Source organism: Telmatherina bonti (assembly GCF_933228915.1).
Source record: "Telmatherina bonti genome assembly, chromosome: 22".
Taxonomy (NCBI): domain Eukaryota; kingdom Metazoa; phylum Chordata; class Actinopteri; order Atheriniformes; family Telmatherinidae; genus Telmatherina; species Telmatherina bonti.
Genome location: NC_136631.1, coordinates 30,171,401 through 30,185,692, shown reverse-complemented (window position 1 = coordinate 30,185,692; position 14,292 = coordinate 30,171,401). Strand labels below are relative to the sequence as shown.

At 43.5% G+C, this 14,292-nt stretch overlaps 1 protein-coding gene across 1 annotated transcript in view; it reads left to right on the top strand.

Moving 5' to 3' along the window:
* Window positions 1–14,292, top strand: part of mipol1 (mirror-image polydactyly 1) — a gene marked incomplete at its 5' end in the record, with an annotated part of 108,225 nt that overhangs the window by 91,346 nt on the left and 2,587 nt on the right. Inside the window, 2 exons of the mRNA XM_079261675.1 lie at window positions 4,473–4,567; window positions 12,593–12,790. Coding sequence (XP_079117801.1) covers window positions 4,473–4,567; window positions 12,593–12,790 — 293 coding nt within the window. The remainder of the gene's footprint in view (window positions 1–4,472; window positions 4,568–12,592; window positions 12,791–14,292) is intronic.

The window sequence follows — 14,292 nt, the reverse complement described above, 5'->3', positions numbered from 1 at the left end:
ATTAGAATAGGGGAGGAGGAAGAGGAGGAGGTCAGGATGAGGCCTGTAATCCCTGCTGGAGTCGACCTCCACGCAGTTATACCAAAGACAAAGTCACTTCCCCGGTTCAACCCCTGCAGGGCAGGAGGAGACTGCAGGAGGAAGACCTGTCGGAGTTTCCTGGGTTTTACGGAACCAGAAGCTCGTTTGTTTTTCTCTGCAGTGAAATTTAACGCAGATACATTTTGTTAAAAGAGAATCTCAACAATAATCACCGAATCAGCTTCGGCCTCTGCAAGTAAACTTTCCCATCCTGTGGATCAGAGTGTTGATGTAAATAAAACTTGCTCTCTGCTTCCACTCCCCCTGGTGGGAGGTTGGGTTAGTCAGCGTCAGCTCAGCTTGGCAGAAACTTTCCCGTGATCCAGATACAAGGCTGAGAGACTTTATTCCTGACTTTCCTCATGTCTCAGTTTCCGTGGTCTGGCCTCTCTGTTACCTCAGGTGTGTGTGTTGGTGTGTGTTTCTGACCCAAGCCTATGCGGAGCTCCAAGGAGAATCAGATTAGCCTCCATACCACCAGGATTTATTATGACTCATTGTTGTTGCATTATTTGTCTTGTGTTCTGTCGTTACGATGTCTCTTTAGCTCCGATTGGGCGGCAAACTTAGAGAAGTGATTTTGTATCGATTTGATGGAGTGTGACATGCGAACATGTTTCTGTCCTCCATCTGCAGCTCCATCGTTAACTGAGTTGGTAATCTGTGTTGACCTCATAATTCCATGAAGTCTTATTCCCAGAAAACAGCTGGAGTTTCCCTGCAGGAGCAACCTGAGATAATGACACGGTGCCACCAGAACAGAGCAACTGATAGAAATCAAACCCTCATTATGAAGAGTGTTGACACTTATGTTAGTTAATGACTCAATTAGTTGATTAAGCCTTTATTTAAACAATCAGTCTTACTGAGATCCAGAGCTTGATCTCTTCTTTGCTGCAGCCTGGTGTACATGTGCACTTACTGCACAAATACAATTAGTTCAAGCCTGGAGTGTTGCTTCATGCTTTTAAACCTGCAGATGCAGTTTCTGTGCATTAAGGGGGGCGAAGGCTTCCAAACTTAACTCCAGCAGGAGGTTTACCATGCAGCCACACAGTGAAGCGTTTTCCTGTGGCTATACGGTAAATCCACGAGTGATTCAGCAGCATCACTTATCAGATATATTTCATAGTAGAAAATAGGGGTGGGAAAATCGAATTGAAAATTGGCATTTTTTTTGCTTCACAATTTTAAATAATTTTTTTAAAAAAGAAAAAATCAATTTTTCTTTTTCAAATAAATAAAAATAATCCATTATAATTTTTTAAAATTCTTTTTTATTGTTTTCATTGATCCTTTTACTTTCTTCTTGGGCGTTATAGCAGCAGAATGATAGTCTGGCTTATTGTGTTGTTTTTTCTAATTAAAATCAATAACAATGATGAGCAAAAAAAAAAAAAGTTTTATACGTTTATTTTGTTTTTAATCTAGAAAAAATTTGTAATATCAAAGAATTGTGAGAAGCGCAATTTAAATCGAATTGGCACCTAAAAAATCAGAATCAATTCGAATTGGGACAAAAGCATATCGTCACAGCCCTAGTGGAAAAAAAAGATCATTATTACTACCATGAAACTTCTGTTGTGACCTGGAGATTAGATCCTTAATTCCAATGAATTTTGGACGTTGTGGAAAACAAATAAAAATAAAATCCAATGATTTTTTTTTTTAACCATTATTCAGTTGAATTCGCACAAAGACTGACTTTATTTGTTCAATAAACTTTGTTGTTGTTGTTTTATTATAAATATTAACTCATTTTGAAATTGTGCCTGCAACACGTTCCATAAAAGCTGGAACAGTATCATGTTTACCGCCGTGTTACGTCGTTTCTGTTCATCAACACTCATGAGGTGGAAACTCGTTGAAGGTTGTGGGAATTCATTGTTGGTTTTCAGCCTTGAAGAGATTTCTCCAGATTCTGTGTCTTGTGATGATATTATGGACTATTATTGATGAAAGCCCTAAATTCCTGCGACTGTACATGGAGAAATGTTGTTCCTAAACTGTTGGACTATGTGCTCATGCAGCTCATCGTGGGCCTCGCCCCATCCGGCTTGTGAGAGACTGAGCCCTTTGTTGATCCCTCTTTTATACCCAATCATGACACTCACTTGTTTCCCATGAACCTGTTCGCCTCTGGAATGATCCAATCAGGTCTTTCTGAGCATTCCTCGTGTTTCCAGTCTTTTAATGTCCCAGATTTACTGGAAAATGTTACAGAGATTAGATTCAAAATGAGTGAATATTTGCAGAAAGACAAAGTTCATCAGTTTGAATATTGAATATCTTGTGTTTTCAGAGTATTTAGTTGACTTTGGGTTACAAAGGATTTGCAAGTTTTTATTTATGTTTTACACAAGTCCCAACTTCATTGGAACTGGGTATTGAGGCTTGTGTCCTGTCAAACCAGTCCGAGTTTAAACTGATGGTAATGTCCAATCAGCAGACGCCAAAGATCAACAAGCAGTGATGGGAATAATTAAGTAACCTGTGACCTAACCAGTTACTCCATCTTTATCTGAGCGTTCCTGTTGATAAAAACGTTACTGATGCCTTGTGATTAATTTGTGTTTTGGGTGAACGTAAGTTTCACATTTGTTGTTCAGTGTTGCTTGTTGTGACTGATAAGGTGAGAATAAGGCAGCATCATATGTTCCATCCAGACGTTTCTCTTTCACGCGAGTTAACGCTGACAACACGTAAAGCGTTACACTATAATTCTGCACTCTGAAAGCGAGGTCATCTGACTGAAGGCTTAGAGGGAGAAACGACCACACGGCCTCATCGATGCTGATTCACCGATGAAGATGGCAGACTTGGGCTGTCGGTGTGTGCTGCCAAACGCACATGGTGACACACAAACAATCAGCAATGGTCCAATCCAGAGAAAACTGTTTTAAAATGGAGTCATATCTTCACTTTCCCCTCACTGAAATAAAAGACAAAAATGTTCATGATGAACAGAAACAGAGTTTCTTCATGTTGGGTGTAGAAGCAGTCAGATGCTGTGTGTCTGTCTCCTCCTCAAGAGAAGTGCTTCATGTGATTCTGAGATTAGTGTCTGTGATCTTTCTAATTTATTCTAATCAGCTTCCATTTCAGTCATTAGTCAGCTCTAATGTCTGTTATGTTTTATTTGTTAATATAGAAACAGATAAATATGAGGATTTGTTAAAGGCAATTTTAATCTTGAAGAACTTTTCCAGATAATGAATTATAATGCAGTAACTCTGTTAATAATTTAGTTACTTTTTACAAGAAGTTACTATAATTAATTACTTTTTAAATCAATGTGCGAATTACTGTCAACAAGTGAGCAGAAAGTTCGATGTGTGCCTGAAAACAAGAAAAAATTACCTAATATGGCTGAAGATGTTTTTTTAAGCACGGTGACATCAAACAGCAGCTGAGGTGGTTTAGTGATGATAGCAGGTAAATAGTAGGATAAAGGAATGTAAATGGTCAAAAGAGTAATTATGTAAAAGGTTTCTGTGTGTTGCGGTGCTGGCAGATAGCTGCGCTGCCTTTCTACGTAACTGTACCAATAATCGACGTTCACAGAGAATTACTGACGTATCCTGCCGGAAAGGCATAAACTACTTTCATGTCTTTCTTTTGAGGATGTGATGAACTAAGTTCCTTTATTTAGAAGGCGTCCCTTCTGACATGGGCAAGGTCAAAGGTCAGACCAGTCATCTTTCATTATGGAGCATGAAAATGTGTTCTAGAGCATCTTTTCCATCCACCAGCGTTGAACCCTGGAGAAGCTTTGGATCTTCATAGATTTATATTGTGTATAATTGCAAATATTGGTTGTTTATTTCATACCTTTTAGCTAATGGTAAATGCCCATTTTACTGTATGTAGCATGTAGCTCATACTTTGTGCTAACACTGTGATTTTATTCATTTATCAATGAAAACATGTTCCTTTCTTCATAAAAGAAAGTCGGGCATGATAAGGCAAATGACGAAGACGAGCAGTAAAGCCTCAATTCCCTTCCTCGTCTGCGTCATTTTTCTCCTTTTCAGCACCAAAGTGTTTGGAAAATCACGCACATGCAGTCGACCGACGGGGAGAGTCCAGGAGCTGCTACCGAATCTTTTAGCCAGTTTTACATGTTTTTTTTTATTTAGCTAGTTTCACAATATTGTTTTTGTTAGAGACACTTACCTGCCAACACACATAACTCATCATTGGTGTGTCCGTGGCTGTTTAGGAATGCCTGCTTACCCAGCCCTAGAGCTCATGCTGCATGCCTGGTTAGCAGCTAATAACACTGGAACTGGTATAGAAACTGGGGGGTTAATGGGGGAGATCATCCAGTCCAGTGTTGAGGATCATTGTTCAAACATTATGTGAAGGTGATTGATGTGTTTTGTGATCAGAATGAGCTGCTGAAGCTGCAGAAGGAGAGAGATGCAGCTCTGGATGACAGACAGCAACTGGCGGCAGAGATTAAGCCACGACGAGCCAATCACAGGTCAGTTTGGTACAATGTCTTCACTGTTAACACAACTGTAAGAGAAACGGCTGATCCTCAATATCAGACTTGTAGGAAATCTCATTATGATCTAACTGGAATCCTTTTGTGATAAAAAAACAAGTATTATTAAGTTTTATACACTTTTTAAATAAAGTTTGAAATAACTGTACAAGAGAGGTAAGATTATCCATCCATTCCTCCGTCCATCTTCCATCCATCCGAGTCTGAGTTCAGCTGAAAGAGATAATAATAAGGCAGAAACTCTAATGGGAAAGAGTCCTGAGCTCCAAACTGGGAGTTTGAAACGGTTAATAGGGAACTATCTTCAGATCTCAGATGTCAAGAGGAAACAGACCGAGTCAATAAATCTGAGATGATTCAACATTTCAGTTGCAGAAAAGCTGCTTCTCTGTTCATGTTCCAAACAGGCCGGGACAGGTTCACGTTCACCACAGAGTTACATCACCATTCCTTTAAACAACACTTTAAACACTGGAAACATTCATTGTTGAAGCTTTTTAGGTGGATTCTTTGATGCTTAAGATGCAACTTCAGTTGCTCAGCGGTCCAGTTGTGGTGTTTTACGCTTCATGTTGCGTCATCGCAGCAATCTACTCAACAATCTGGCTTTTTACAGAAAACATTTGAGATGTAAACGGTGAGGAAACAGAAATTCCTTCAGTTTTTATAACCAAGCAAAGCAGAAAGAGGCGGTTTCAGCCAGTTGCAGTCAAAGTGAAAGCAGCTGTGTCTGCTCTAGACACCATGCATGGTGTGTTTTCAGCCCACCTCAGTTTCAGACCACATCGGGTAAAGACCTGCAAGTCTACCTGCAAGAGATATTATCCCTGCAAGAGATATTATCCCTGTACAACCAAGCCAACGGACCCATCTGTGTCAGATATGAGTGCAGACCAAGACGTATCACCTGTCCTTTCTGTGGCACGTTGGCCACATCCGCCGTTACCTTCAGTTCTGGAACCGTCAGTCCGAAGTCAACAAAACAGAATTTATTGGTTCACTGATGAATCTCTCAGACCTTTAGGTCCTAGTTCTGACTGAGACCTGGATCTGTCCAGCTGCCCTTTCCATCAATGCAGGATTCACCCACACACCTCTCTCTGCTGGACAAGGTGCTGGTACGGGCGTTCTTGTTTCTAAAACTTTACCTCTCTCCGTCATCACTTGAGTAAGATGCAGTAAAGGTCTCTGCACCCATCACTGTATATGTTCTGGTCATGTACCGTCTGCTGGGAGGCAATATAGATGACCTTGTCTCTGAAAAGTGGTGAACCTCGGCTCATCCTCGCTGGTAAACGACTGAGCCTTTTAGGGATTCTCCTTTTATACCCAATCATGACACTCCTGTGTTCCAGTTAACCTGTTCAGCTGTGGAATACTCCAGGAAGATGGTTTTTGAGTATTCTTTCACTTTTACAGGCACCAAATTAAAAATAAATAAATGAGTAGTGCACTCAAAACTACCCACAATGCATCTTGAAAAGTAGTGAGCATTGATGGACACTAGACAAGTCAATATAGACCACAATGCATTGCTGGCAGGAGCTCAAAGTGGCGCAAGTGGCCCGAACGTCAAAACAGGTTTAGAAAAACTGCATATCATTCATTTTATATCCTTATTTGTTGGATAAATGTGCAACAAAGAGAAATTCAGTATATGAAAATACACAAGTTTGGATTGGATTTGTATTGGTTGGTTGCTGTGGTGACAGCGGTGGTCACGTGATCTGCGATGAGGAGAAAATAGCCGGCTTCATCGCCAACAAACTGAGTGTTCTATCGTGTGCTGTATAGTGTAGACCTGTGTGGTGAATGTGGAGTTAGGAAACGGCGTGGACATTCGGACGCAGACACGCTCCCTTTTGGAAGGAACCTCACACTCCATGTGGCATCCTGCAGAGAGGCTACGGTTGTGTGTCCTTCCTTTCTCCCAGGTTTCATCTGGCACAACACGGGTCAAACAATGGCCTTCGCTTGCTAAGGAAACCGTTTTATTTTGTTTACCTCACATTTACTGACTTGCATGCTGATCCAGCCGTTGTTAAGAGGGTTTAATCCCCAACAGCTCATGCTTTCTGTGTGTGTAGACCATGTTTTGGTTGTTGTGATTTTTCTTGTCGTTTTGATCACACATATTATACTGTTGGTTTTTACCTGTCTATCTGTTGTCCCCTTGTCCTTGTTCCCTCTTTTCTTTTCTTTATTAGCATTAATATGTACATTCATCAATATGAAAATGTAAATATAAAAAATAACATCAGCATTCTGCTTGCTGTCATGCTGGAGAGGACAGTTATAAAGAAAAAAAGAGACATTGAAAGGATGTAGTATTTGATATTTGTGGGTTTTTAGGTGGTTGAAGTGTTCGCCAGCAATAAAATAACACTTTCAGCTTCATGGAACAGATAAATGAAAAGAAATAAAAGTTATATTTCCGGTTCCATTTCGGTTTCAAAATGTAATTTTATCTGGGAAGAATCTGGTTATTAAACTTTCTACATCTTCAGTTGCTGGGCAGCAGGGAGCTGGAGCTCTACGGTATGGATAGGTAGGCTGTCTCATCTCACCAACGGTAAGCAACACTGCAGGCTAGAACGATGTAGGCAGCTCCATAGCCTACGCAGCCACTGCCCGACTGTCGGTGAACACAGTTCACCATGAAGGCCATGAATGCAGGTTACAGATATGTCATGCAGAGAATAAAGCCATATGTGAACAGGATGCAGAAATGCCAAGGCTTGTTTAAAATAATCTGAGGTATAATGGAAAACTGTTGTTTGGTCCGATGAATGGAAATGTGGAATTGTTTGTGGACAGCATGGACGGCGTGTCCTGCAGACTAAAGAGGAGAGGGAGCATCCAGCTTGTTATCAGCCTGCATCTCTGATGGGATGGGGTTGCATTAGAGCCGATGGCGTGGGCAGCTTCCACATCTGGGAAGCTCCATCAATGCTGAAACATCTGCTCCCATCCAGACCATAATCAAGGTACCGTTCATTTTAAAATTCATATTAAAAAAAAACAAAAAAAAAACATTATAGACACCTACTGAACGTTTCGGCTTTGGAAGCATTTTAGCTGCGTTTACGAGATTTTACAGGATAATGAAGATATTTTCAGTAAGCCCATCAGGCTCCAGTGTAGTTTGCTGCTGTTGTAAAAGTTTAATTAATAGAAATCAAAGAAACTATTAATAAACTTTAATATTGTTTGCATGTGTGTGGTTGTCCGTCTCTCTGTGTGGCCCCGTGGTGGACTGGTGACCAGTCCAGGCTCTACCTGCTTGATGATTGCTGGGATAGACTCCAACTTCCCCGTGACCCTGAATTGGACTAAGTAGTGAAGAAAATGGATAGATGGATTTTATTTAGTTGATTCACACCATCTGGAGCCACTGATTTTACGATGGAATTGGCTCCTCCCACTGTTTACGTCACCAGTGTGACCTCGGTGGGTGGAAAAATAACAGATAACAGCTGTAATCTTCAACCCCGTCTGATGGAACTATGTTACCAAACAAGCTGTCTGTAAGTCAGTCAGGAGTCAGAAACTCAGCTTCACTGCAGAATGCGACAGATTATTCTGATGAAAGTGACACATCCCGTCATCATAGAGGATCTCTTTAACAACAGGAAGTCACAGACGGCACAGATCAAACACAACAACAAACAGTCTGTAAGGAAACGAGGCGTCATGAAGGATTTCCAGGAGAGCTTTGAGTCCAGCTGCAGCAGAGAGACGGAATAAAGATGAGCAGCAAGTCGGTCCTCACCCAGCGAACTGTGAGCCTCCATAAATCAACAGGATTGATGCCGAACACCTGCAGAGACGACTGGGAGGGATGGGGAGGTGTTTTTATTTATTCATTTTGTCCCTGCTTTTTACTTTCTTTGGAGGAAACAAAAACTCAACTGTAACTGTAAAAGATTTTTTTTTCTGAAATGTGAGGCGAGTTTCCTGGTCCTGGTCCTGGTCCTGTTTCCGGTTCAGATTCCTGGTTCCGGTTCAGGTTCAGATTCCTGGCCCTGGTTCTGGTTCAGGTTCCTGGTCCTGGTTCCGGTTCAGATTCCGGGTCCTGGTTCTGGTTCAGGTTCCTGGTTCTTGTTTCTGGTTCAGATTCAAATCCCTGGTTCCTGGTTCATCTTTCCGGTTCAGGGTCCTGGTTCATCTTTCCGGTTCAGGGTCCTGGTTCATCTTTCCAGTTCAGGGTCCTGGTTCATCTTTCCAGTTCAGGGTCCTGGTTCATCTTTCCAGTTCAGGGTCCTGGTTCATCTTTCCAGTTCAGGGTCCTGGTTCATCTTTCCAGTTCAGGGTCCTGGTTCATCTTTCCGGTTCATGGTCCTGGTTCATCTTTCCGGTTCAGGGTCCTGGTTCATCTTTCCGGTTCAGGGTCCTGGTTCATCTTTCCGGTTCATGGTCCTGGTTCATCTTTCCGGTTCATGGTCCTGGTTCATCTTTCCGGTTCAGGGTCCTGGTTCATCTTTCCGGTTCAGGGTCCTGGTTCATCTTTCCGGTTCAGGTTCCTGGTTCATCTTTCCGGTTCCTGGTTCATCTTTCCGGTTCAGGGTCCTGGTTCATCTTTCCAGTTCAGGGTCCTGGTTCATCTTTCCAGTTCAGGTTCCTGGTTTGTCTTTCCAGTTCAGGGTCCTGGTTCATCTTTCCAGTTCAGGGTCCTGGTTCATCTTTCCAGTTCAGGGTCCTGGTTCATCTTTCCAGTTCAGGGTCCTGGTTCATCTTTCCGGTTCAGGGTCCTGGTTCATCTTTCCGGTTCAGGGTCCTGGTTCGTCTTTCCAGTTCAAGGTCCTGGTTCATCTTTCCGGTTCATGGTCCTGGTTCATCTTTCCGGTTCAGGTTCCTGGTTCGTCTTTCCGGTTCATGGTCCTGGTTCATCTTTCCGGTTCAGGGTCCTGGTTCATCTTTCCGGTTCAGGGTCCTGGTTCATCTTTCCGGTTCAGGTTCCTGGTTCGTCTTTCCGGTTCATGGTCCTGGTTCATCTTTCCGGTTCAGGTTCCTGGTTCGTCTTTCCGGTTCAGGGTTCTGGTTCATCTTTCCAGTTCATGGTCCTGGTTCATCTTTCCGGTTCAGGTTCCTAGTTCGTCTTTCCGGTTCATGGTCCTGGTTCATCTTTCCGGTTCAGGTTCCTGGTTCGTCTTTCCGGTTCAGGGTCCTGGTTCATCTTTCCGGTTCAGGGTCCTGGTTCATCTTTCCAGTTCAGGGTCCTGGTTCATCTTTCCGGTTCATGGTCCTGGTTCATCTTTCCGGTTCAGGTTCCTGGTTCATCTTTCCGGTTCAGGTTCCTGGTTCGTCTTTCCGGTTCAGGGTCCTGGTTCATCTTTCCAGTTCAGGGTCCTGGTTCATCTTTCCGGTTCAGGTTCCTGGTTCGTCTTTCCGGTTCAGGGTCCTGGTTCATCTTTCCGGTTCATGGTCCTGGTTCATCTTTCCAGTTCAGGTTCCTGGTTTGTCTTTCCAGTTCAGGTTCCTGGTTCGTCTTTCCGGTTCAGGTTCCTGATTCGTCTTTCCGGTTCAGGGTCCTGGTTCATCTTTCTGGTTCAGGGTCCTGGTTCATCTTTCCGGTTCAGGTTCCTGGTTCACCTTTCTGGTTCAGGTTCCTGGTTTATCCGGTTCAGGTTCCTCGGCCCCTGTGGGTAGGGAGATTGTGCCAGACGTTGTCCAGCCCGGTCATCCTGTCGACATGAGCGTATGTGATCTGAATGATCCGCAGGCTGCCGTCAACCACAGGAACAAGTTCAGACTCTAAGTTTGCTGTTTTGTGTGAGATCAAGAGATTTATCTTTTTTTTTTTTTTGTCTTTATCTTTCTGCCAGTTTTGGCTTGTTTGTTTTGGGAAGTCGTTTGGTTCAAACCAGATGATTGAAGGATCGGTGGATCTTCTGTCAGCTTTTGTTATTTTACAGTTTTACTTCTTCCTTGTGTGTTTTCTGATTCAGTCTGTCCATGAACAGCGTCAGGTGTCGGGATCAGAACAGAGTAAATGGGGAATGTAGGAGACATGGTCCAAGTCTAATAGCACATTTATCAGAAGACCAGCCTGACTGAATCTGGCTTATTTCAGTTTAATTCATCGCGGCTTAGTTTCAAATACCTCATTTGTCCCTGAGTTCTGTAGACAATTTAGTTCGTAGACATACAAGATAAAAACTATTCAAATAAAATGATCAATAAAGATTGAGTGAAATGATAGTGGAAAGAGAAGTCTGGTCTTCCTTGCTTGGGCAGCAGCCCCCATAGCGCCACCCTGGATAAGCATAGATGGATGGATGGACAGATGGATGAATGGATGGACGGATGGATGGATGGATGGACAGATGGATGGGTGGATAGATGGATTGATGGATAGATAGACTGACGGATGGACAGATTGATGGATGGATGGACAGATGGATGGATGGATGGACGGACGGACGGATGGATGGACGGATGGATGGATGGATGGATGGATGGATAGACGGATGGAGGGATGGATGGACAGATGGATGAATGGATGGACAGATGGATGGATGGATGGACGGATAGACGGATGGATGGATGGATGGACGGATAGACAGATGGATGGATGGATGGATAGATGGACGGATGGATGGATGGATAGATGGACGGATGGATGGACGGGTGGATAGATAGATGGACGGATAGACGGATGGATGGATGGATGGATGGATAGATGAATGGAGGGATTAATGGACAGATGGATGGGTGGATAGATAGACGGACGGATGGATGGATGGGTGGATAGATGGACGGATAGACGGATGGATGGGTGGGTGGATGGATGGATGGATGGATATGGATGAATGGGTGGGTGGATGGATGGATGGACAGATGGATGGGTGGATAGATAGACGGATGGACGGACGGACAGACGGATGGATGGATGGATGGGTGGGTGGATAGATAGACGGATGGACGGACGGACGGACAGACGGATGGATGGATGGATGGGTGAATAATTAGTGCTCAGATCTGTGATTAGACTTTCCTTGATAGAAGGCAGTGTGACCAGGAAGGTCTCTCTGAGCTTTGTACACTGTTCAGACATGATTTCTGCTGCAGAAGGTTAGACATTAATATAAACTATGATTTATAGGACAGAAATGAGGTGCTGCTTGTGTGGAAACCTGCACCGGGATTAAGTGTGTTTATTTTTTCTGCCTACTGTATTGAGCCTTTGGGCGTAATGGCCAGTGTGACTGTGCTCATGCTGTTTGTAATCCCAGCTGCAGACTAGGGTGCATTCACATCCGGACAATCCACTAGACCTGGTTCAAATAGGGACTCAGCTTAGTTGTAGGCAGGTGTATCCATGTGGACCCAGATCGTGTTTACACTGCACTTTAAAGTTTAAACTTTAACTTTAAAGCCATTGCTATGTATTTACCCACAATGCAATGCTACGCCACATGCAGGAAGTGATTTTTTTTTTTTTGTAGTCCACTTCCTGTATTTGGGCTACTTGAAAAGGACCAAGACCTGCGTTTGTAGGTGGGCCGAGTCCGCTTCTTTAGTCCAAATCAGAATTCATTTGGCGCCTTCACATCTGCAAGTTTCCTTCTTCATCTTGTCCTCTTTTGTGCAGCGCCACCTTTGGTGAGAAGGGGGAAATATTATTGTAAAGGTTTTGTTGCGTTTGACCAAAGTGCAGCGTGAACATGGTCTCGGTCCGCATGGATACACCCCACTACAACTGAACCGAGTCCCCAATCAGACCCAGTCTAGCGAACTATCCTGATGAGAATGCAATGCAGAAAATAAAGTTACTTTGACTTCCGGAAACTGCTTTAAATAACCGACAATTATATAAAAATATAAAACATTAATCTTAAGCCAGCTGATCTGAGCCGGTTAATTAACACGTTGCTATGGTGACACCAGTAATGGAGTCCACTCCTTCTGATTTCCCATCATGCACCCATCACTAATCAAACAGCTGAGTGTGAGTTTGACCAAACCTGAACATCTTCCTCCTCTTCTCCTTCCTCTCAGCTCTGATGACCTCACTCATCCCTCACTCTCAAGTGATGTCATCCCTCAGTCAGACGCCGTGGATCAGGAGGCCCCGCCCCCTCAGCCCCCCGCCCTCCTGCTGCAGCTACAGCAGCTGTCCAGGGAGAAGCAGGGCATGGAGGCGGAACTTCAACGCTGCCAGGAGGCCGAGCGAGATGCCAGCGAGAGAGTCCGCAGGTCAGAACCAACCGAAGCCGTTTTCCTTCATTTTACTGTCAGTTGTCCTTCAGGGAACACGGATCGGTTTCAGACTGATTCCAGTTCAGACTGGTGTGGGTGAACTCCCATTCTCATGAAGAGAAATAAAATAAAAAATAAATGTCGGACATTTATAATACAAAAACAGCAAAAATTGCAAAGAGACAAACAAAAGGCTATTTACAAATACGCACATGTGTTTAGTATCAACACAATAAAATAAGATTTAAGAACATTTAAGAAACTGCTCTGATGGGGAGAGGTCCTGGGGGCTCAGAGCGTGTTTACACATGAAGAGTATGTACACCTCATTCCCCACAGAAGTCAGGATGTGCAGAAAGCTACATTACTCGGATCTCTAAATGGTTGCAAAGCGAACATTTGAACTTGTGTGAAAATATTTGAAAATACTGATACAGGCTGAAATAAGTTTCCTCCGCAGGGTGGCCAGGCTCTCCCTTAGAGATAGGGTGAGGAGCTCGGTCATCCGGGAGGAGATCAGAGTAGAGCCACTGCTCCTCCGCATCGAGAGGAACCAGTTGAGGTGGCTCGGGCATCTGGTCAGGATGCCTCCTGGACCTCCCTGGTGAGGTGTTCCAGGCACGTCCCTCTGGGAGGAGACCCCGGGGAAGACCCAGGACACGCTGGAGGGATTACATCTCTCGGCTGGCCTGGGAACGCCTCGGGATCCCTGCTGAAGAGTTGTCAAATGTGGCTGGGGAGAGGGAAGTCTGGGGTTCCCTGCTTAGGCTGCTGCCCCCGTGACCCGACCCGGGATAAGCGGCAGAAGATGGATTTGTGTGGCATTACTTTTTCCTCTGGTCAGCGTAGTCAATGTGAACAGTCACATCAGAAACTAAATTCCATCCAGCAAATTTGAGTTTTATTTTTTCAAACAGGTTGATTTTACTAAATGTAACATCCAACAGATATATGATCAACCAATCAGAGAACTCGGGTTGACTGATAGATCACCGGTTGCGAGCTGTGCAGTTGCCACAACTGTCCCACAGACGTCCTGAAGCGGCCGTAGTCCAGCTTCAGATCCTGGATTAAGCAATGAAACTGAAGTTCTCTTGTCTTTTCTAGAACAGGATGAACCCTGCGCCTCTTTCTCTCTCTTCTTCTGCAGCATCAGCACACTGTTGTTGCTTGATGTGGAATCCACCTTCTCAGTTTGTTTTACAATTTTCATCATTTATTTGCACTTGTATGTATTATTTGCACAACACTTGTATGTGTTGTTCATTGACAGAAAGTTGACAATTCCCCTCTGAATTATTCACAACTTTTTTGTTTATTCGCATTGGTCCCATTGTGTAAAGGCTTTAAGTTACAACACAAACGCAACAAAACCCAAAGAATACAATAAAATATAGGAATAAATATTTGAACAGCCATTAACATTTTGACATAAATTCATTCATTAAAGCTCATTTAGCTTCAAAATTATGTGTAAAATACTAGAAAAACTCCAACTA